This window comes from Dromiciops gliroides, chromosome 2 (assembly GCF_019393635.1).
Source record: "Dromiciops gliroides isolate mDroGli1 chromosome 2, mDroGli1.pri, whole genome shotgun sequence".
In the NCBI taxonomy this organism is placed as follows: Eukaryota; Metazoa; Chordata; class Mammalia; order Microbiotheria; family Microbiotheriidae; genus Dromiciops; species Dromiciops gliroides.
Window position 1 is genome coordinate 261,371,379 of NC_057862.1, and position 21,314 is coordinate 261,392,692.

Below are 21,314 nucleotides of genomic sequence, written 5' to 3' on the forward strand. Positions count from 1 at the left end.
GGCCCTATACCCCTCCCTACAACCTGAGACATAGGAAAAGCAGAATGGGTATACTGTGCAACAGAACAAGAGAAATGAATATGTTGGACCAGACATCATTCCTGGCTGTACATTTGACAGATGTTCCTCTTGGTCCAAAGTTGGCAGCCTATGGCAAATGAGACGATTTTTGTGTGACACAACCTGGTCCTGGGAAAAACTGTGAATTAGCTGCCCTCCCTTATACATTAGGCACCTTAGGTGGCACATTGGATAAAGTGTCAGGCCTAAAATCAGGAAGACTCATCTTCCTGAGTTCAAATCTCAACTCATACTTACTAAGCTGTGTGACCCTGGTCAAAACACTTAACTCTGTTTGCCTTAGTTTCCTCATCTACAGATGAGGTTTGGGGAAGGTGGTATTCTGCCACTGATCAGTATTTAGTTTGGAGAAAAACATCTGAAAGAAAGATGCTTGGAAGCCCAGCCCAAAGGTCTAGGCAAGGATATCAGTCATTGCTTACTTAGTTTTCTTTCTATAACCCATATTTTAAGAAAATTCCATTCCCTCCTCCTTTTCAACTCAGTTGTTAAGAAGCCCTTACTAAAATTTCTTGTGTGAGCTGGCAAAATACTCTAGTATCTTTGCCAAGAAAACCCTAAATGGGATCACAAAGAGTCAGACACAACTGAAACAAATGAACAACAACCTTATCCATTTCCATTTCCTCCCCCATGGTCCTGGACATTTTCCACAAACTCTCAGAGCCCCATCTAACTTTCATTCTTGTTCTCAGCTGCCTTTCCGCTAACCCTTACTCAACTGTTACCTGATAATTAGTGTGATTGAATAGGATCATAGATTTAAAAGTGGAAGGGCCCTTTGAGTAATCTAGCACAACCTCTTCATTTTACAGGTGAGGAAACTGAGGCCCAGAGAGATTATATGATTTGCCCAAAGTTAACTACTTGTTGCAGAATGGAGGTTTCAACCCAAGTGAGCGAGGGAAAATACTACCAAGACAGACTTGGCCACATCCCCAGGTTGTTGAGAACTGAGAAGGCCTTTAGGTATAGGATTCCAGGATGAACACCTGCTCTCAAAGATGGTTATACTTCAAATGCAATTCAGGGGGAAGGTGACATGTGGGTAAATCTTTAATTGCTCTATGTCCACACAAGACTAAGGGACTTACCAAAGGAAGAGTCAGAACCTTCATGGATGGAACTTGAAAGAAAATGGGCCATTCTTTCAGGATTTCCCTATGCTGGATACCAGATGATAGGAAGATAGTGGAAAGAGATGACGGAACTCTGTGAAGATGATCAGTTGGCTGAAAACTTTGGAATCTTAGCCCTGAACAATGCTTCTCCTCTGTCAGACCACTACTTGTTCTTTTTTCTTCATCCTTCTTATATCTGCTCCCTGGTTGGTAGAAAGATGCTTGGAAAATGTTAGGAAGACAGACTCTGAATTTTTCCACTCCATCACAATTCATGAGTTGCTGTGTTCTTGGCACAAACAACTCTCCACACAAACATCATCCAAAGTTCCCTGCCCCATGCCACCAATTATCCTTCATCCCTTCAAAGAGAATTATTTTTAAAATATAGCATTATTGATATCTTTTGTTTTTACATTACCCAGGTTTCTTCCCATATTACTCCCCTTCATCCCCTTCCAGAGAGCCATCCCTCATAACCAAGGGCTCTTATCTTAGGGTCTCTGGACTTGTTTTCTTTTAATATATTGATAATTGCATTTCAATATGATTGATTTCTTTTGTAATCCTATCTATTTTACTTTATGCTTTTAAAAAGATTCTTCTGAGAAGGGGTCCATAGGCTTCACCAGACTGCTATGGCAGTCCATGACACAAAGAAGGTTAAGAACTTTGACTTATAACAAAAGAATTTATAACCCAGGAAACTGGGTCATAAAAGAATTTTAAGAAGAATTTTAAAACAGAAAAAGAAAAGGAAGAAGAGGAAAAAAATCAGCAAAACCTATCAATACAAAGGGAAAAGTGATGTTAATACACTATTTTGCACCTGTAGGATACACACACATACACACACACACACACACATACACACACACACTCACATTCACACTCACACCTCTGCAAAGGAGAAGGGGGAAGGGGAGGAGAATTATTTTAAAGTGGCTCAGGATTTCTTTTATGGAACTCACGTGCTGGAGGGGCACTCTCATCTTCCTGGCTCAGGCTGTTTTTCATGGTAGAAAATGAGCTCAAAAATTGTTATGATAAGTTTCTGTCACTGTAATAAATGCTGTAATGAAAAAATAGTCAGTGCTCGGAATAGTCATAAAGCAATTGTAATAAAAATGGCCATAAAAATGTAGCAGCAGTTGTCTCATTGGCCTAATGAGAGAGTAAATGCAGCTACTGAAAAAAAAAAAAGACCGCAGTGAGGACCAGAAAAGATTGAATGGTTTTTGTTCTTGGAAGTAAGAAGGAGGCAAAACCTGGGACCTATAGTCAGTAGAGGTAGGCTGCAATGTAAGTGGGAAACCCAGGAAGGGGTGGGTTTTTTAGTGTCCAGGGCTGAAGCTTCCTATGCAAGACTGAGGATGGAGGGGGCAGCTAGGTGGCACAGTAGATAAAGCACTGGCCCTGGATTCAAGAATATCTGAGTTCAAATCTGGCCTCAGACACTTGATACTTACTAGCTGTGTGACCTTGAGGGCAAGTCACTTAACCCTCATTGCCCTGCAAAAAAAAAAGACTGAGGATGGAGCTGTTTCTAGGACCTGTACCCTCTATCTCATTTGCTCTAACACCAGGAGATAGTGTGGTGTGCTGGGTCTGAAATCAGGAAGGCCTGGGTTCAAATTTACCAGCTATGTAACCATGTAAGTCATTTAACCTGATCTTTGGTCTTTCTCCTCTAAGGAACAGGGATAATATTACCTGTAGCAATTATCCAACAACAGTTATGAAACTTAAATGGGGAAATATATTTAAAGTGCTGGGAAAACTTGAAAACAACATGTAAGTGTCAGCTACTATTGGTAACCTAAGCCACTACACTAAGTATAGCACTGAAGGATGGAAAAAAGGCCATAGTTAATTTGTGAAGGGGAGGAAATGCAGCTGTACAAGTATCCACTCACAGTTCCTACCTGTGCTATCAACTTTCAGTGAGAGTAAGGTTAGAGAAATGAGAAATAGGTAATAAAGACTTTTTGTTTGTTTGAAAGTCTTCTGCAAAGTCAGTAAGTATTTATTAAGTGCCTACTATGTACCAGGCACTGAGTTAAGTAATTCAAAGACAGGCAAAAGATGGTCCCTGCTCTGGAGGAGCTCATTGTCTAATGGAAAAGAGCAAAAGACTCTCAGGGGTCATTAAATATACCTGGTTTAAGGAATCCCAATTTAGAGTCAGGCATGGTGGGGAATGCCTGTAATCCTAGTTATAGGGAGGCTGAAGCTGGATGATCAGTTAGCTCAGAGCTGCCATAGGCAAAGCCAGTTAGATATTCCCACTAAGATTGGAATTATTATGTTCGCCCTTGGGGTTGGGGTGCACCAGAATGGGCCAAAGTGGGCCAGGTGGGAAAACAGAGCATGTCAAAGCTCCCATGTCTATAAGAAAGGGATTGTGCTGTGAATAACTTCTGTACTTCCAACCCTAGTGAGACAGAAGGAAGGAAGGAAGGAAGGAAGGAAGGAAGGAAGGAAGGAAGGAAAAGAAAGAAGGAAGGAAGGAAAGAAAAGAAGGAAGAAAAAAAAAAGAAAGGAAGGAATCCCCATCTGTGTATTTGTGTTTGTTTTTAGTTGTTTGTGCTGTGATACATTTAAACACATTGGGGTTATAGCCCATATTCCTCTATTGCCTTGCTTACTTCTATGTGATTTGTTCACCTAAACTTTATACTTCCCTTTCAATTTATTCCCTTTGCAGATGCACATCTGTGCACTATGCTTCAGACCTGCCAGCTACCAGCATTGTTATTACCTTCCACAATGAAGCCCGATCCACCCTTCTGCGAACAGTGAAGAGGTAGGGATCTTGGAGAACAGAGACTGCCACCTTCCCGCATAGTCCCACACTAGAGGAACCTCCTCCTTTGCCTCTTCTGGCAAAAACACAAGCAATCTTAACAATACTCAGGATCTCTAGGAAACCAGCTGAGTCAAGAGGAGGCCAGACAATACGAAGGCTCCCAGATGTGGGCAGGGAGATCCTAAAGTGTCAAGAGTAAGACCCTTCCTTGTAAGAATCAAGGCACAGTCAAAGGTTAAGAACACAAAAGGAAACCCATTAAGTGGGAATCAAGGTCAAGTTACCAGGGGAAAATGTGCAGGAGTCAGAATCTGAGGGCATCCCGGGGGTTGAGATATCATGAGTGTATGTAATTGGGGAACAGGAATCGGGGCCCTTCTATTATACACTGAAATGCCTGCCTAGCCTCTTTCATAAGGGCTGACAAAAGGTAGAGTCCACTGAATATGCTCAGGGGCTGCAGTTTCAATGGCCAGGCTCCTGTTACATTGGGACAGACAGATGCTCTAACACAGAGGAAAACATTTGGAGATGTTTAAAAGGTCAACAAGCATTTATTAAGCACCTACTATGTACCAGGCACTATGCTAAGCAATGGAAATTCAAAGAAAGGTAAAATAACAATCCCTGCCCTCAAGGAGCTCACAATCTCATGGGAGAGATAATAGGTACAAACAAGATATAGATAAATTGGAAATAATCAACAGAAGGAAGGCACTAGCATTGAAGGGGATCAGGAAAAGGTTCTTGTAGAAGGTGGGATTTTAGCTGGGATTTGAGGAAAGCCAGGAGGCTGAGATGAGGAGGAAGAATATTCCAGGTATGGGGGACAGGCAATGAAAAGACATGAAGTCAAGAGATAGAGTGTCATGTGCACTGAATCAGGCCAATGTCACTGAACCATCATGTCCATGGTGAGCAGTAAGGTAAAAGAAGAATGGAAAGGTAAGAAGAGGTTATGAAAAGCATTCAAAGCCAAACAGAAGATTTTATATTTGACCCTAGAGACAATAGGGAGCTGTTGGAGTTTATTGAATAGGGAGGTAGTGAGACGTTATGAAGCTCAATTTCAGTTTTAGGAAGATGAATTTGACAGCAGCAGGTTAGATTGGAGAAGAGAAAAACATATGCAGATGGGCAGATCAATCCACAGGCTATTGAAATAGTCAGGATGTGAGGTGATGAGCGTCTGCACCAGGACAGAAGCCATGGCAGTGGAGAGAAGGGAAAGATAAAGTATTAATTAAAGTAGAATCAGAGAGAGTGAGGATGATGCCTGGATTCTAAGCCTGGGTGACTAGGAAGATGGTGCTGTCCTTACCAGTGATACGGATGTTAGGAAATTTGAGAGGGGGGAGTTCAGTTGTGAATATGCTGAGTTAAAGATGACTATAAGACATCTAGTTTGAGATGTCCAATCAACAGTTGAAGATTGAAGTTGAAGAACAGGAGAGAATTAGGGCTGGATAATTAGATCTGAGAATCATTAGATCTGAGAATCTGAATCTGCATTAAAAACCAGGTAGGATTTCCTCCTCAACCTAGGCCAGGGGCAAAGGTTAAACCCTGCTTGTTCAACTGTCCAGCTTCCTTGCCAGGCTCCAAGTTGCCTAAGTAATCTCCAAGGTACCCAAGCCAGGCAGTCTACCCTCCATATATTCCATGAGATTAGAGAAGTTTAGGAACTTAGAGGAGAAAAGATAGAAGAAGGGATTGTAAAGAGAAAAACTTTATCCTGATTAGTTTTTGCCAGTTAGATCCTCTTACTTCCTGAAAAATAATTACAGGTCTGGACTTTTTTTCTTCTTTCTTTCCTTTTTTCTTTTATCCCCTCCTTTCCCCCCTTTATTTATAGTATACTTGTAGCCAATGTTTTGGTGGCTAGTCCTGGGTGTGGAGGCTGTATGATGATCACTGTTGCCTATTGCCAGGAGGGATTAGATAGTTAGGAAAAGCCAAGATGGGCACTAAGACATGTCAAAGGGGGGCAGCTAGATGGGGCAGTGGATAGAGCACCGGCCCTGGAGTCAGGAGTACCTGAGTTCAGGTCCAGCCTCAGACACTTGACACTTACTAGCTGTGTGACCCTGGGCAAGTCACTTAACCCCAATTGCCTCACTAAAAAAAAAAAAAAAAGACATGTCAAAGGGATGGATGACATCTCAGCTGCTCACGTATGGCAGGTGAAGCAGCTAGAGAGTAGTCCTTCAGTGAGCTGACAGGTGAGTCTGGTAGAAAGAAAGGCCGGAGATAAAATTGGGCCTACATGTCACAATAGGATCTTTGGCTCTTCAGCAGAGTTGCCATGCCTAATGAGGACCTTCCCTTCTCCTTCCTCCCTGCTTTAGTGTTCTGAATCGCACCCCTGCCAACCTGATCCAGGAGATCATTTTAGTGGATGACTTTAGTTCTGATCGTAAGTACCCAATTCCCTTTTCATGAGCCCCCTCCTTCTCTCCCAGGGAAGGGAAATCTCCCCAACCCTTTGCCAGTACAGTTCTCTCTAGGCCGCTGCAAATGGAGGCTTAGAGCAGTCAGCCTCATCTAGATTTTGAGAGACACCAAGAGTTTATGTCCAGTGTTCTTCCAACTCTCTGGAAAGTGGAAAGGCTGAACTGAAGAATCCTTAATTTACCTTGAGAGCCTCCAAAACAGGTGCTGTCAAGCTATTTAGCTTTGTGGCCAACATTATTAGTATAATAATAATAATAATGAGGAGGAGGAGGAGGAGAAGGAGGAGGGCAGTTAGGTGGTACAATCAATAGAGTGGGGCCCTGGAGTCAGGAAGACCTAAGATCAAATCCAGATGCATGATCCTAGGCAAGTAACTTAACCCTGTTTGCCTCAGTTTCATCATCTTTAAAAATTAACTAAAAAGACAAAAAATTAACTAGGGGGCAGCTAGGTGGCCCAGTGGATAAAGCACTGACCCCGGATTCAGGAGGACCTGAGTTCAAATCCAACCACAGACACTCGACACTTACTAGCTGTGTGACCCTGGGCAAGTCACTTAATCCTCATTGTCCCACAAAAAAAAAAAGGAAAAAAAATTAGAAAAAGAAATGGCAAACCCTTTCAGTACCTTTGCTGTGAAAACCCCAAAAGAGGTCACAAAGAGTCTGAAAAGACTGAACAGGTTGTAACAGTAATAATCTTATTCCTCTTGCTCTTTTTAAATAGAAACAATCTGTGAATAAGTTTCTATTTTGCTAGTATAGTTTTATATTGAATATTCTGTGATCTGCTGCACAGGTAGATAAAATGATTGCTTTTTGTAATTGAATAAGAGTTTGGGGATGTAAGCTCATCTTCTGTAGATTCCCTGATAGCATCTGAAAGATGCCTCTATTGGCAGACAGGAAGACAGGGATTCGATGTTCCTTTTCCTCTCCCCATATGGCTTCAAGTTCTTTCACTGGGCTTTTCATTCCAAGTAGTCTGGAGATTATGGGTATTTGGCATAGAGATTGCTATTAAAAACATTATTCTTAAATTTTTGTGAATCATTGTTGTATCTGAGCAGTCTTGTCTGTAATGATGTTCCAGTTCCAGTAGTTTATTTGCTGAATTTTCAGGGATATTTATTATTGTTGAACTTTCCCATCTCCATGCATCCCCTTCTACCCCACCTTCTCAAGGCTGCTTAAAACCATTGGGGATGGCATTCAATTTTTCTTATCTTTAAAAAAAAATCCAGTGTCTTTTTTGAGAGACAATATAAAAAGACAGCACAGGTTAGGAAGTTGGCTTTGGAATCAAGACTTGGGCTCAAATAATAATAGCAGCTAGCAATTATATGGTACTTTAAGGTTTGAGCATCACAACAATCCTGTGAGGTATGTGCTTTATTATCCCCATTTTATAGATGAGGAAACTGAGGCTGAGGAAAGGTAAGTGACTTGCCCAAGGTGATATAACTTGTAAAGGGTATAAAATGAGATTTAAACTCAGGTCTTTGTGACTACAAGTCCAACATTTTATTTACCATGCTAATCCCACCTCTATCCTAGGGCCTGACTGGATCTTATTTTGCAGACCCATGGAGTCACTTCCTGGCCAATGCCACACCAATACCTTTGTGTGTATATTCTCCCCCACCCCCTTACCAACTGCAGCTATGGGAACAGTAATTAAATCAACACTAACATTACTGGAAAGGATATGTCAATTGATTTTCTCTATGACTCCAATCACAATTCCCTCTGACATCTCTGTCCAAAACAATCCTTCATAGCCACTGTTCCCCTATAGTTGTCTTACCCTATTAGAAAGTTTTGTTTTGTGGGGCAATGAGGGTTAAGTGACTTGCCCAGGGTCACACAGTAAGTGTCAAGTGTCTGAGGCTGGATTTGAACTCAGATCCTTCTGAATCCAAGGCCAGTGCTTTATCCACTGTGCCACCTAGCTGGCCTTCCTACCCTATTTGAAAGTAAGCTCCCTGAGGTCAGGGACCACATTGGTTATATTTGTATCCCCATTGATTAGCACAGTGCCAGGCACATAAATAAGTTCTTCAGTGTCATATCCGTTCATTCACACTGGCTATCATCAAGTGGCTTAATGTCTCAATACTTCAAACAGCTTATAAGTTGCAGAGATGTTGCCAGTCCATGCTGGCTGAACAATATTACTGAGCCCTTTAAGGTTTTTGTAGCACCTTTTACACATAAGTTCTCATCTGATCATGATTTAAGGGGAAAACTCCTTCACTTACTTTCTTCATCTAGCTCCACTGGCTGCTGCAAAGCTTCCTTCCCAGAAAGAGGGGGAAGAATGTAGGAGACACCAGTGATCTGATGTCTGGTTTTTATTCAAGTAAATTATTAATAACTTCCAGAATAGGAAGCATGGAGACTGCCATATTTTCAGTGTTAACCCTACCAGATACCAACCTTTGCTAGAGAGCTTGAATACCATCCTTTGAGCATCTCTGCTCCTCAGTGAGAGGAACTGGGCAGACAGGAGCATCAGTAAGAGGTCAGGCAGCCCTGCAGGGATATAGCCATGTGGCTAGTTGATGATGACATAGAAGCAGAGCTTCCCACCCTTTGCCCTACTTCCCTAGCTCTGACAAGAAGCTAGGTAATAGCTCCCAGAATATTCAAAGCTTTAATCTTTACTGCTCATTCTCTGACATTGTATGAACTACGTCATCCTCACTTGGAACTCCTTTATAGCTGAAGACTGCCTGCTTTTGACCAGGATCCCTAAAGTCAAATGTCTGCGCAATGATAGGCGTGAAGGTAAGTCCCGTACACCAATGACCTCTTGCTCCTTCTCTTTCTCCATCTGTTCTTGCCCTTGCCTCCTGGTCCTGATTCCTTGTTCTTTAATTTGCCAAGCCTGCTTACTCTCAGTTGAGACCTCCTGGCCCCTCCTTGGGCTTGAGCCCCAACGGACTATTTGACCCCATTGACAGGGGTCTGGTGGTCTGGTGGTCTGGTGCATGCCTTGTCTGGCACTCACATTCAGTTCCACCACTTGCAAGATCAGTTGGGGCTCCTGCCTCCTTGGATTTGGGAGGTGCCAAGAGTTGGACAGAGCAAAAGTCCTAAAGTAGATAGCGTCCTTTGGGCTGTGTGGGTCAGTGGGTGGACAAGCATCCTATCTTGCCAGCAATAAAGCTTTAGGGACATAGTGAAATTGAATAGTGAGCCAAACTGTAGCTAGTTCCTAGGGACATGTAGGTAGTTCTACCATCTAATTCCGTATCTTGGTCATTATTTCAATGGTGATCTTTGATGTTTAAACATAACAATAAATAATAAAATCTCTGGCCCAGAGGCAGTGACCTCAGAGTTAGGGCATGAAGGTTTCAGCAGGTGGAGCTGTGTTCTACTCCTGCTTCTGCCATCAATTTACAGTATAAGTTTTGTTGAGTCATATCCTGATTCTGCACCTTAGTGTTTCCTTCTGAAAAATGCGTCCATTACTCCCTGGCTGGAACATATCTAAACCTTTGTGTTTAGAAGTCTTCTTTTCTAAGGAACTTGAGCACTTCTGAGGTAAGTAGCTGCTCTCATTCTCACTATCCCTCCTTTGCTCATAGGGTTGATCCGGTCCCGTGTTCGAGGGGCAGAGGTGGCCATAGCAGACATCCTTACCTTCCTGGATAGCCACTGTGAGGTGAACAGTGAGTGGCTTCAGCCCATGCTCCAGAGAGTAAAGGAGGTGAGTGAACCTACATGATGGGAGAGATGGCCCAAGACAATACACAATTAATTGTCCTTTGAGCTGTAAAAGGCAGCCAGAGGACACCATAGCACACAGAGTTCAGGGCCTAGAGTCAGGAAGACACAAGTTCGAATCTCTGACACTTACTGGTTGTATGACCCTGAGAAAGGCACTTAGTCTCTATTTCCCTCAGTTCCCTCATCTGTAAAATGAGGGTGATAATAATAACACCTACATCCCATAGTTGTTGTGAGGATCAATTGAGATGATTTTTGTAAAGTGCTTAGCCTAACACATAGTAGGAGCTTAATAAACACTTGTTCCCTTTCCCCTTCCTCCTTCCCCTTCCCTAAAGGCTACCAAGACTATGGGAGAAGATCAGAGGAGGCAGAGGATTGATCAGGGAAGGCTTCATGGAGGAGATGGAACTTGTTCTCTGTCTTGAACAGAGCTATAACTAAAGCTTTGTCTTGGAGGGGGAGGGCAATACCCAGGGTGGGAGGAGCTCATGAGGTCCTCCCTCTTTCATGGGCACCTGCCTCCACCACTGGGCTCCCCTGCCTCTTCCCAGGGTTGCCTTGGCCTCACTGAAAATTACAGTGTTCCTAGCTCTACACCTTTGGTCCTAAAAGATAAGCCAGTGGGGAAATGGTGAGGAGTGGGCTAGTCAGAGAGAGATTATGAGAGGATGAGCAGATGAGAGTAAGATTGGGAATGACCATACCGACAAAGAGATGGAACCCAGGGTGATTTGCATGAGCTTCCCAGGGTCTGTGTGGTATGTGCTGAAGAGTTTTCCCTCGAAACCTCATACTCCCAATCCTGTCGGGGTTTCTTTTTCCCTGATAAGCAACCTAAGCCTTTTGGGGGCACACAGGTCCTACAGTTTCCACAGCAGCCATCCTCTTTCTTTGGTATCCAGCCTGTTTCCCCAGCAGCCATCCCCTTTCCTTAGTCCACCTCTGTTTTTCCCCAGGACTACACACGAGTGGTCAGTCCCATCATTGATGTCATCAGCCTGGATAACTTTGCATACCTGGCAGCATCTGCTGACCTTCGGGGAGGTGGGTACACCTAGGGGAGGGAGAAAAACTGTTATTTTTATTCTTCTCTGTATTGCTAATAATAATTATAAAAATAATAATAATGATAATGCCTCAACATCTGAGGGTAGAGTTTTACTTTTATGGCACTTTTAACTTTACAAAAGACATTCTTATGCAAACTTCATGAGGGAAAGGACCATGTCTTAACAATCTTGTCTATTTTCTCAGTGTCCTTTTCTCCCCTCCCCACCCTTACATTAGCTTCTTTGCTGACTTCAATAGTCCCTTGGTTAGCTAGCATTCCAGATGCAGGAGAGAAATTGAGATGAATAGAGTCCAGGGGTGTATGGCTGGTGTCTGCTTTGATGTGTTCTTCCTCCCTAACTACTTGTCCACCACCCTTCAGGATTTGACTGGAGTCTTCATTTCAAATGGGAACAAATACCCATAGAGCAGAAGATGTCCCGGACAGACCCCACCCAGCCGATCAGGTAGATTTGCTTCTCTCTTGTTCCTGGGCTGCAAATCTCAAGGGTGACAAGAAGGCATTCCCATCCTCTGATTTTTCCAGAGGATTCCTGTTATCAGCATGTTAGAGCTGTTTCTGGTAGAGAAATCAATCAGGAGAGGAAAGGGGAGGAGAGGAGAGGAGAGGAGAGGAGAGGAGAGGAGAGGAGAGGAGAGGAGAGGAGAGGAGAGGAGAGGAGAGGAGAGGAGAGGAGAGGAGAGGAGAGGAGAGGAGAGGAGAGGAGAGGAGAGGAGAGGAGAGGAGAGGAGAGGAGAGGAGAGGAGAGGAGAGGAGAGGAGAGGAGAGGAGAGGAGAGGAGAGGAGAGGAGAGGAGAGGAGAGGAGAGGAGAGGAGAGGAGAGGAGAGGAGAGGAGAGGAGAGGAAAGGAAAGGAAAGGAAAGGAAAGGAAAGGAAAGGAAAGGAAAGGAAAGGAAAGGAAAGGAAAGGAAAGGAAAGGAAAGGAAAGGAAAGGAAAGGAAAGGAAAGGAAAGGAAAGGAAAGGAAAGGAAAGGAAAGGAAAGGAAAGATGGCACTAATGATTGAATAGAAAAGCATTTATCAAGACAAGTTTACAATAGGCCAAGCACCGTGCTAAGCGCTGGCATTACAGATACAGAAGTGAAATATAGTCCTTTCCCTCAAGGACAATATATTTTAATAAAGGGGAATTGTATATATAGGGCAGGGGAGTGGTGGCCAGGGAGAGGTATTTTTGCCTGGGAGGATACCAGGATTTTGCGTGTAACAACAGGCCCATCAATTGATGAACCTTTTCCAGAGGCAGTGGTAGTAAGGATTTGATTAAAGTTCTCTAAGCAAGAGGTAGAATGTAGGAAACAAGTGGTAGGTCTGGGGTACACAGAGCAGAAAATGGCCAGGGTGAAGATGGGGACATAGTCCCAGGAAGTGCAGGGCTGAGTATCTTAACTCCTTCATGGCATGGTCTGTGGAGAGTTGGTTTGGAAGGGGTAGCAACAGCAGTGACAGCAGTGTGGGAAAATAGCCAGGGTGAAGATGAGAACACATTAATCACAGGAAGTTCAAAGCTGAGTTTCTTAGCTCCTCCAAGGAGAGGTTCAAATGCTCTTTCGAATGATCTAGGCCCAAGTTAGGTTGAGATACTGGGAACAGACAATAAAGAGGAAATGAGTTTTTAGCAACGTGGAGACAAAAGAATTGCTGTATGTATTAGCAAACCCCCTTCTCCTTGGGAAGCTGTTTTGTCTGGCATGTGGGTGTTCCTATAGGAAAGATCATTGAGGGGAGAAGGGGTGGAGAGAGGGTGCTCCTCTTTTGTAGGCACCCTCATGGGCCTTGTTTGTGGATTCTTTTCCCTTTTACTCTCAGAACACCCGTCATAGCTGGAGGGATCTTCGTGATTGACAAGGCCTGGTTTAACCACTTGGGAAAATATGACACTCAGATGGACATCTGGGGTGGGGAGAACTTTGGTGAGTTGGAAAATCACTTCTGCCACACTGACACTCAGATATAGGGATGATAGCAATAACAATTAGAGCAGCCAATATTTATATAGCATTTTAAGGTTTGCAATGAATGAATAAAAAGACCAGTTATTAAGTACTTCTTCTGGGCCAGACACTGCTAACAACTGAGAATACAAATACAAACATGAGATGGGCTCTCTCCCTGAGTTTACATTTCAGTCTGGTTAGCTGTCATCCTTCATGCTCAAAGAGAACCAAAATGACATCACTATGTTAGGGTCAAGGCACAACGTGTCCGACTGTGGCTGATCAGACCCATATAAGCTCAGAAGGCTATATCACACATTTGGAGTGGAGATGTCTCTAACTCTGTGCATTTCACATTTCTTTTGAGCTACTGCAATTCTGCTTTGCTCACAGAGCACAGCATCTTCTTTAATTCAGGGATGCCATGCTGGATGATCCTGTGCCAGTGTCTCCTATCTCTCACAATTGATTCCATAATTCTTCAGAGAGATTAATTTTCATTTTTAATAATAATTAATTGTTTTGTTTTAATAATGAGACAAAGCACACATAGGAGCAACTAAGTGGTACAGTGGATAGAATGCCAGGCCTAGAGTCAGGAAGATTCATCTTCCTGCATTCAAATCTGGCCTTAGAGACTTACTGGCTGTGTGACCCTGGGCAAGTCACTTAACCCTGTTTACCTCAGTTTCTTCATCTGTAAAACAAGCTGGAGAAGCAAATGGCAAACCACTCCAGTATCTGCCAGGACAACCCCAAATAGGGTCACTAAGAGTCTGAAATGACTGAACCACCATGGGGATAGATGAGGTCACAAAGTGAGAAATTGTAGGTGATGCCTCAAGACAAAACCTTGGGGTATTCCCACAGTTAAGGAGTATGATATAATCAGAAAGGATGGTCAGATGACTAGGAAGAGAACCAAGAGAGAGCAATGATTTAAAAACCCAGAGAGAAAAAACATATCCAGAATGAGATGCTGGCGGTTGGTGCCAAGTGAAGGAAAGGACTGAGAGAAAAGACCATTAGATTTGTCCATTAAGAATCATTAGTAACTTTGGAGTAGTTTTGGATGAAGTTGGAAACTGGGTAGCAAAGGGTTAAGAAATGAGTTCGAGGAGAGGAAGCAGAGTGTTTTTGAGAGGGAGGTGCTGGAAAACCCCCAAAGGAGACCCTTTCAAGAAGGGGAGGGGATGTGATACAGAGCCTTGATCAAAGTAGCAGCCAATGGACAGGAACCACCTCAGAAGAGTGGGAAATCTGGAGCCAACAGAGGAGATGCCTGCTGGATTAGTAAGAGACCTGTGGCTTGGGCAGCTTCCCCGCCCCCCAGTCAATCAGACTTTGGATTTCTCAGGGACTGACAGACCGTCGTGATTTGTTCCTCCTTAGCTCATGTCTGGAATATGCCTCCTGGACAGAGACTGAAAATGATGCAGAGGCAAAGTTATCCCATGTGGTTAAATGCTGCCCTTTTCCTAATAGCTCCTCCTTTCCCTCATCACTCACCTCCTTCCTGCCAAGGGTCCAGATTGTGGTATTCACCCTGGCTGAGTATATAATTCACATCTGTTTATATACATCTGGGTTGTATATTCAACATGAATGAGTGAAGAAGCTTTATTAAGTGCTAACTGGGATGCTAAGCACTGGGGGGAAATAGAAAAATAGATCATTTTTACTCTCAAGGAACTTATATTCTAATGGGGGACCTGACAGGTATAAGAGGTTTCATCCACATTTGGTGTACATCATAGCAGTTGGGAGGGGAGGGAAATCAAGCATACTTTTCTCATGCAGGATAATGCCTGAAGTCTTAGGCACTATCTTAGGCACCATTCCCTACTAACCACTGAGGTGCTTTGCAGAGCTCTCTTTCCGGGTGTGGATGTGTGGCGGCAGCTTAGAGATAGTTCCCTGCAGCCGAGTGGGCCACGTCTTCAGGAAACGACACCCATACGACTTCCCAGAGGGCAATGCCCTCACATATATAAAGTAGGTACCCTGGGAAGGGGCATAGGGGGGTGAGGGGTGAGGGGTGGGAAGGGAACCTAGCACTGTTTTCTCTAATTCCTCTCTTCTCATTTTGCTTGGAAGACTTGGTAGGCGTGAATCTGATCAGCTTCTAAAAATAAGTCTTTATAATATCTGGCTCATAGAGCAGGAATTGGGTTCAGAGCTACCATTCCATTCCAACCAGCTGGGCAGATAGGGATGGAGCAAGAAAGATAGTAGATGTTACCTATGCCTGCCACTCTTCTCTAGGGATAGGAAATTAGGTACAATTCAGACAGACCTGCCCAGAACTTCCTTTACCACTTCCTTTTCCAATTCTGGCATGGTCTCTGGGGCAACATGAGCCACATGATGCTATACCAACAAAGAGCCATACAGCAGACCATATGAATGACATGAGATAGAAAAAGAAAACAGGTCTAAAAACCTCCTACCTTCCAACATTCCCTCTGTTGTCTTGACTCTAACTGTATACCAGTAGGTATAGGCTGGTTCAATTCAACATATACCAGACCCCCTCATCCTTGAGTGTTTAGTGGAATCAGTTGCTATTCAATTCAGCTGTTTCCCATAGTTCTAGTGCTGCAAAAAATAAACTGTCTACTATTCATACAGCATGAGGTGCCACCTGCATTGTTGTCTGCCTGCCTAACTTACAGTGCCCTCTTCTCTCCTTCAACAACAGTGAGATTGCTCCACCTTCTCCACACACAGTGTCACTAAATCAGTCACTTCTGCATAACTATCAGATTGACCCTGTGATACATTTGGTCCTGATTTCTTCTCTTTCCCCAGACCTTTTCCCACAAAGTGATTCAAAAGCAACCAGTCATTTATAGATAACTCCTTTGCCTAGATTAGAATTCTGAATTTTTATTGGAAGCAAGTGCCCCTTTGGTGGTTTGGTGAAGTCGATGAACCCCTTCTCAGAGTAATGCTTTTAAATGCATAAAACAAAATGTATAAAAATTTTTTTTAAAACCCAGTTATGTTGAGGGGCAGCTAGATGGCGCAGTGGTTAAAGCACCAGCCCTGGATTCAGGAGTACCTGAGTTCAAATCCGGCCTCAGACACTTGACACTTACTAGCTGTGTGACTCTGGGCAAGTCACTTAACCCCCATTGCCTAAAAAAAAAACAAAAAAAAAACACACACAAAAAAAAAACCCAGTTATGTTGAAATAAAGATCTATTTTCCCATCCAAGTTCTGGGACCCCTCGAAATGTATTCATAGAACCCTGTGTGTGTGGAAGGGTCTATTGACCCCAAATTTAAAATCCCTAAAGTCTGTTTAAGGTATTAAAACTTAAAGACCTTCTGCTCAGGGAGTCAGTCCCTATATGTGCCGCTCTGCTTTGTTCTGACCCAAGCCTTAGTCACAAAAGAAACAGGTCAATTTGGGTCAATCAGCACAAACCCACTCTCATTCCGGAAAAACAACTCTGTGCTCGTGACATTAACTATTGTGGATCAATAGTGTTAGTAACATCTATGAAAGACACTTTATGAAGAAAAGATTAGTTTATCCAAAATGCCACATGGTATGACAATGCACCAGCCACCCAGATGTCTAACGGTGTTTTAACAAAAGTGCAAAATGATTGAAAGCTGTTTTTTAAGGACTTTATTTCCTCTGCCACCCCCAGCACATGATATAAGAATTCCCAAGATAGGATAGGGCAACAAGTGTATACTTCCCCCCTTACTCTTGAAAGTTTTGAACCTTCAAACAGACTCCTGTACCCCTAGAGCCTTGCTTCTGTCCTTCCCTCACCCCAACTCTGGCCTTTTCAGGAATACCAAGCGCACTGCAGAAGTTTGGATGGATGAGTACAAACAATATTACTATGAAGCCCGGCCATCTGCCATTGGAAAATCCTTCGGCAGGTAAGCCCTGGTGGTGTGCCTACTCATTGTTCTACAAAGGACCTCTGTGGAAGAGTTTGAGGGAGGTTAATAACCTTACCATTACCTCCAACAGGGCAGTTGGGTGGTTAGAGCATCAGGCCTGGAGCCAGGAAGACTCATCTTCCTGAGTCCAAATCTGGCTTCAGATGCTTCATAGCTGTGTGACCCTGGGAAGTCACTTAACCCTGTTTGCCTCCACTTCCTCATCTGTAAAATGAACTGGAAAAGGAAACGTCGAACCACTCCAGTATTTCTGCCAAGAAAACTCCCAAAAATAGGGTCACAGAGAGTTGGACATGACTGAAAACAACTGAAAAACAGTCAAGTGACCTGACCCCACCTCCAGGAAAAAGTTAATCATTTTGAATGGCTAAAATGCAACTCTTCTAAACTACAAGTGACAATGAGAAGATATTTGATTCAGGAAATAGAGCTCTGGGAGAAGGGGAAAGGAAATAAGCATTCGTTAAGTATTTACTATGTGCCTGGCACTGTGCTAAGCACTTTATAAATATTATCACATTTGATCCTCACAATAACCCTGGGAAGTAGGTGCTATTATCATCCCCATTTTATAGTTGAGGAAAATGTGACTTGTCCAAAGTCACACAGCGATTAAGCATCTGAAACTGAATTGGTATTCTGATCTTTCTCATTCTCAGCTCAGCTTTCTATCCATTCCTCATAAAAGATTTGAAGGATAGGAAAGATTCCAAAGGTGCAAAATAGTAACTACAGGGCCTCCACTGTCATGCAGCATATTGTATTCAGTTCTGGGAATGAATCAAAGATGCAGAAAAATAGGATCCCTCCCCTCAGAGGGAGAGTTTTCACTGTAAATAGAGAGCTAAGACAACACACATGAAAAAGATATGAATGCAGAGACTGCACCAACTATCGGTATTTCAAGGCTGAGATGGAACACTTTTTTCTTTATCCAAAAATGTATTTATTACTTGTTCTACATTTCTAGTCCATCACCTGTCTGCCAAGAGATGGAAAACACTTGTATGTTTCAGCTTTCTGAGGGTGAAGGAGAAAACTCGTTTTGTTTCTACCTTCTTTGAGAAAAGAGTCCCCTCTCTAATCCTCATTGTGGTGTGGAGATTGTGATTGTCCAAGAATGTGCTGGTGGAGCACAGGCTCTGGCTGGTCCTTCCTACCAAACTGGAAGGCTTTGAGTACCGGGCTGTCAGTGGAATGTGCGTCAGCCTAGCAAAATCAGAGAGATTCATCAACCAATCAGGGGAGAGTTTGCTCCCTGTTCCACACCTAACTGTATTCTACCAAATCAACTCATGAAACTGACTTCTAAAACAGGGAAAGGTTGTATTCTGCATGACATCACGAATCTTTTCAAGTATCAAAGGCATATGGTTTAGGAAGCATAACTGAAGATTTCTTTGATGATTGAAGATCAATCTGCGTTGCTATCCTGAGCCAATGATCTGGATTCTGAGGGTACCAGTCTGCAGAAGTGGGTAGAGAAGATAGAGAAGAATGACTTACTTCCATAGTGACACCTCCCTCCAAAGATATACCTGAAAGTTTCTTATTTGAATAAATGACTAAAATCAGGTTGTCTACTTTGATTCCATAAGGTTTCCACTTTTTAAAATTTCCCTACAAAGAAAAGCAGATTTATCTACCCATTAGTGAAAACTGATGCTTTTTAGACTATGAAAACCCTACCTTGTCCTTCAAAGCCTACACCTTCTCCATTGACCATTCAGGTTAGACATCATCTCTCCCCTAGTATTCATTGTTATCACTCACATGGCAATGACCCTATATTGCTTTACAAAGAAGATTTTTCTTCATGTCTCTTCACCATTAAATTGGATTCTCCTTGACAACAGTAGTATTTCTTTATAAATAGCTATATCCTTTACAATGCCTAGCATAACTCTCTCTCTCTCTCTCTCTCTATATATATATATATGTATATATATATGTATGTATATATATACATATGTGCTTATGCATGCCATAAATATTTATGATTGAATAAAAAAAAAGAAAAGCAGACTTACAGAAAGTAAAACAGAGTACTTGAATGATGAAGTACAGGAGAGAAAGGGATGATCAGAGCAGTGTGGGGTTAATCTGGCAAACAAATTTTGACCTGGGTTTTGAAGGAATAGAGTAACAGAGTGGAGGGGAGTAGCCATCCAGGCCAGGGAATAAGTGGAGGTGAGTGGAAGAGGTATCACACAAAGACATCTCTTGGCTATCAGAGGGCCTAGTTAAGATAGTGCCAACATGGCTAATGTGGAGATATGTTTTGTATGACTTCAACTGTATCATCGATATAAAATTGTTTACCATTTGAAGAAGGGGGAGGGGTAGAAGGGAGAGAGAGAATTTGGAACTTGCATTTTTCAAAAATGATTGTTGAAAATTTTAACATATAATTGAGAAATATTTAACAATACAAATAAAAATAATTTTTAGAAAGATAGTGCCAATCCCCCCGAGGAGTATACAAACAAGTGGCTTATAGTTCAAGCCCAGAAGACAATAAAAACTCAGAAACATCATCCTACACCTTACAAACACAATCTCTGGTCTCTTCTCAACTTTTCTCTCCCAATAGGCCTTTGTTTAGTTTAGTTTAGTTTAGTTTGTTTTTTTAGGCTGGGCAATGACAGTTAAGTGACTTGCCCAAGGTCACACAGATAGTAAGTGTCAAGTGTCAGAGGACAGATTTGAACTCAGGTCCTCCTGAATCCAGGGCTGGTGCTTTATCCACTGTGCTACCTAGCTGCCCCACAATAGACCTTTGTTGAGACTGCTTTGCATTTACAGGGAAATCATAATAAAATGGAAACCTCAAAGCTAAGTTTTTTTGTATTACATCTTGAAGAAAACAACCTTATTTTGATAATTTATTCAAGTTAAACTTTCAGGAAGCTGTGTTCCAATTTGAACTCTGATACTAGTATGTGGCAACCTTTCTGGGTTGGATTTCAATGTTGTCATCTTTCAAATAAGAGAGTTGGATTAGATAAACTCCAAGATCCTTTCCAACTCTAAATCCCATGATCTTATTGTTGTGCTTCAGTTTTTTCAATTGTATCCAATTCTTTGTGACCCCATTTGGGGTTTTCTTGGCAAAGACACTGCACTGGTTTGCTATTTCCTTCTCCAGCTCATTTTATAGATGAGGAAATGGAGACAAGCAGGGTCAAGTGACTTGCCCACAGTCACCCAGCTAGGAAGTGTTGGAGGCCAGATTTTATAGGACAAAAGTGAGTAGGTCCAGGCCTTAGGCCTATTTGTACTTGTGGTTTGGCCTAACTGTAGATAAGACCTGCTAGGTATCTCCTAGCAATTTAGGTCCCCATTAATCCTCAGAATAACATTTCCCTGCCCTCCCTGCACTGGCTTCCTTATGGCACACCAGTTCTTTGACTTCTAACAAGTGCTTGTTGAATTGAACGGAATTCTCCTTTCAGTATAGCTGACCGAGAGGAGCAGAGGAAAAAGATGAACTGCAAGTCTTTCCAGTGGTACCTGGAGAATGTCTATCCAGAGCTCAAGTGAGTAAATCTCTCAAACTTATATAGTATCTGAGTATAAAGTATTAATGATCTTATTATAAAAAGATGCCAGGTAGGCACTCTTCTCTGTGCAACCTAGAAATGGGGTCTGGGGGTCAGGGTTGTTCAATGCTTGGAGGCATACTCCTTTTTCTCTCCTCTTTGGGTTCTTCCTGTATCCACAAGTATCACCCCAGATGGCTGGCTTCTTTGCTGTTAGTCTTAAACTCCCTTACCAGCTACTAGATGAGAGTGGGGTGAAAGTGGGGAGAATTGAGATGTAAAAGTAAGGAATAGCAGAAAAGAAAAAAACTGAAATAAAAAGTTGTGAGACTGACTTGTAGTAAAACATTCTAGGACTTCTACATCCAAATGAGCATTAACCCATTCATAGAAGGCACCCAAATAGTCAATTATCTTTGATTAATGGGGTTGCTCTGAGACAAACTATTTCAAAAAGTTCTTGGGAATTGTCTTCAGTGCCTGCTGTTCACTCCGTTTCTTTTCACCCTCTTTCCTTCTCTCCTTTTCCCTCCCCTCTTCTTCTCATCCTGCCCTTCTTCTCCCCTTTCTCCTTGTTTCTTTCTTTCTTTTTATTGTTGTTCAGTTGTTTCAGTCATGTCTGATTCTTCAT

The 21,314-nt window shown here is 42.6% G+C and overlaps 1 protein-coding gene across 3 annotated transcripts in view; it reads left to right on the top strand.

Moving 5' to 3' along the window:
• GALNT16 (polypeptide N-acetylgalactosaminyltransferase 16) overlaps positions 1–21,314 on the top strand; it is a 122,274-nt gene that overhangs the window by 84,801 nt on the left and 16,159 nt on the right. For all 3 annotated transcript variants that reach the window (XM_043988427.1, XM_043988428.1, XM_043988429.1), the window contains exons 3-12: positions 3,910–4,008; positions 6,360–6,427; positions 9,189–9,254; positions 10,061–10,182; positions 11,162–11,249; positions 11,638–11,722; positions 13,087–13,190; positions 15,083–15,209; positions 17,025–17,117; positions 20,597–20,680. In XM_043988427.1, the coding sequence (XP_043844362.1) occupies positions 3,910–4,008; positions 6,360–6,427; positions 9,189–9,254; positions 10,061–10,182; positions 11,162–11,249; positions 11,638–11,722; positions 13,087–13,190; positions 15,083–15,209; positions 17,025–17,117; positions 20,597–20,680 (936 nt within the window). The remainder of the gene's footprint in view (positions 1–3,909; positions 4,009–6,359; positions 6,428–9,188; positions 9,255–10,060; positions 10,183–11,161; positions 11,250–11,637; positions 11,723–13,086; positions 13,191–15,082; positions 15,210–17,024; positions 17,118–20,596; positions 20,681–21,314) is intronic.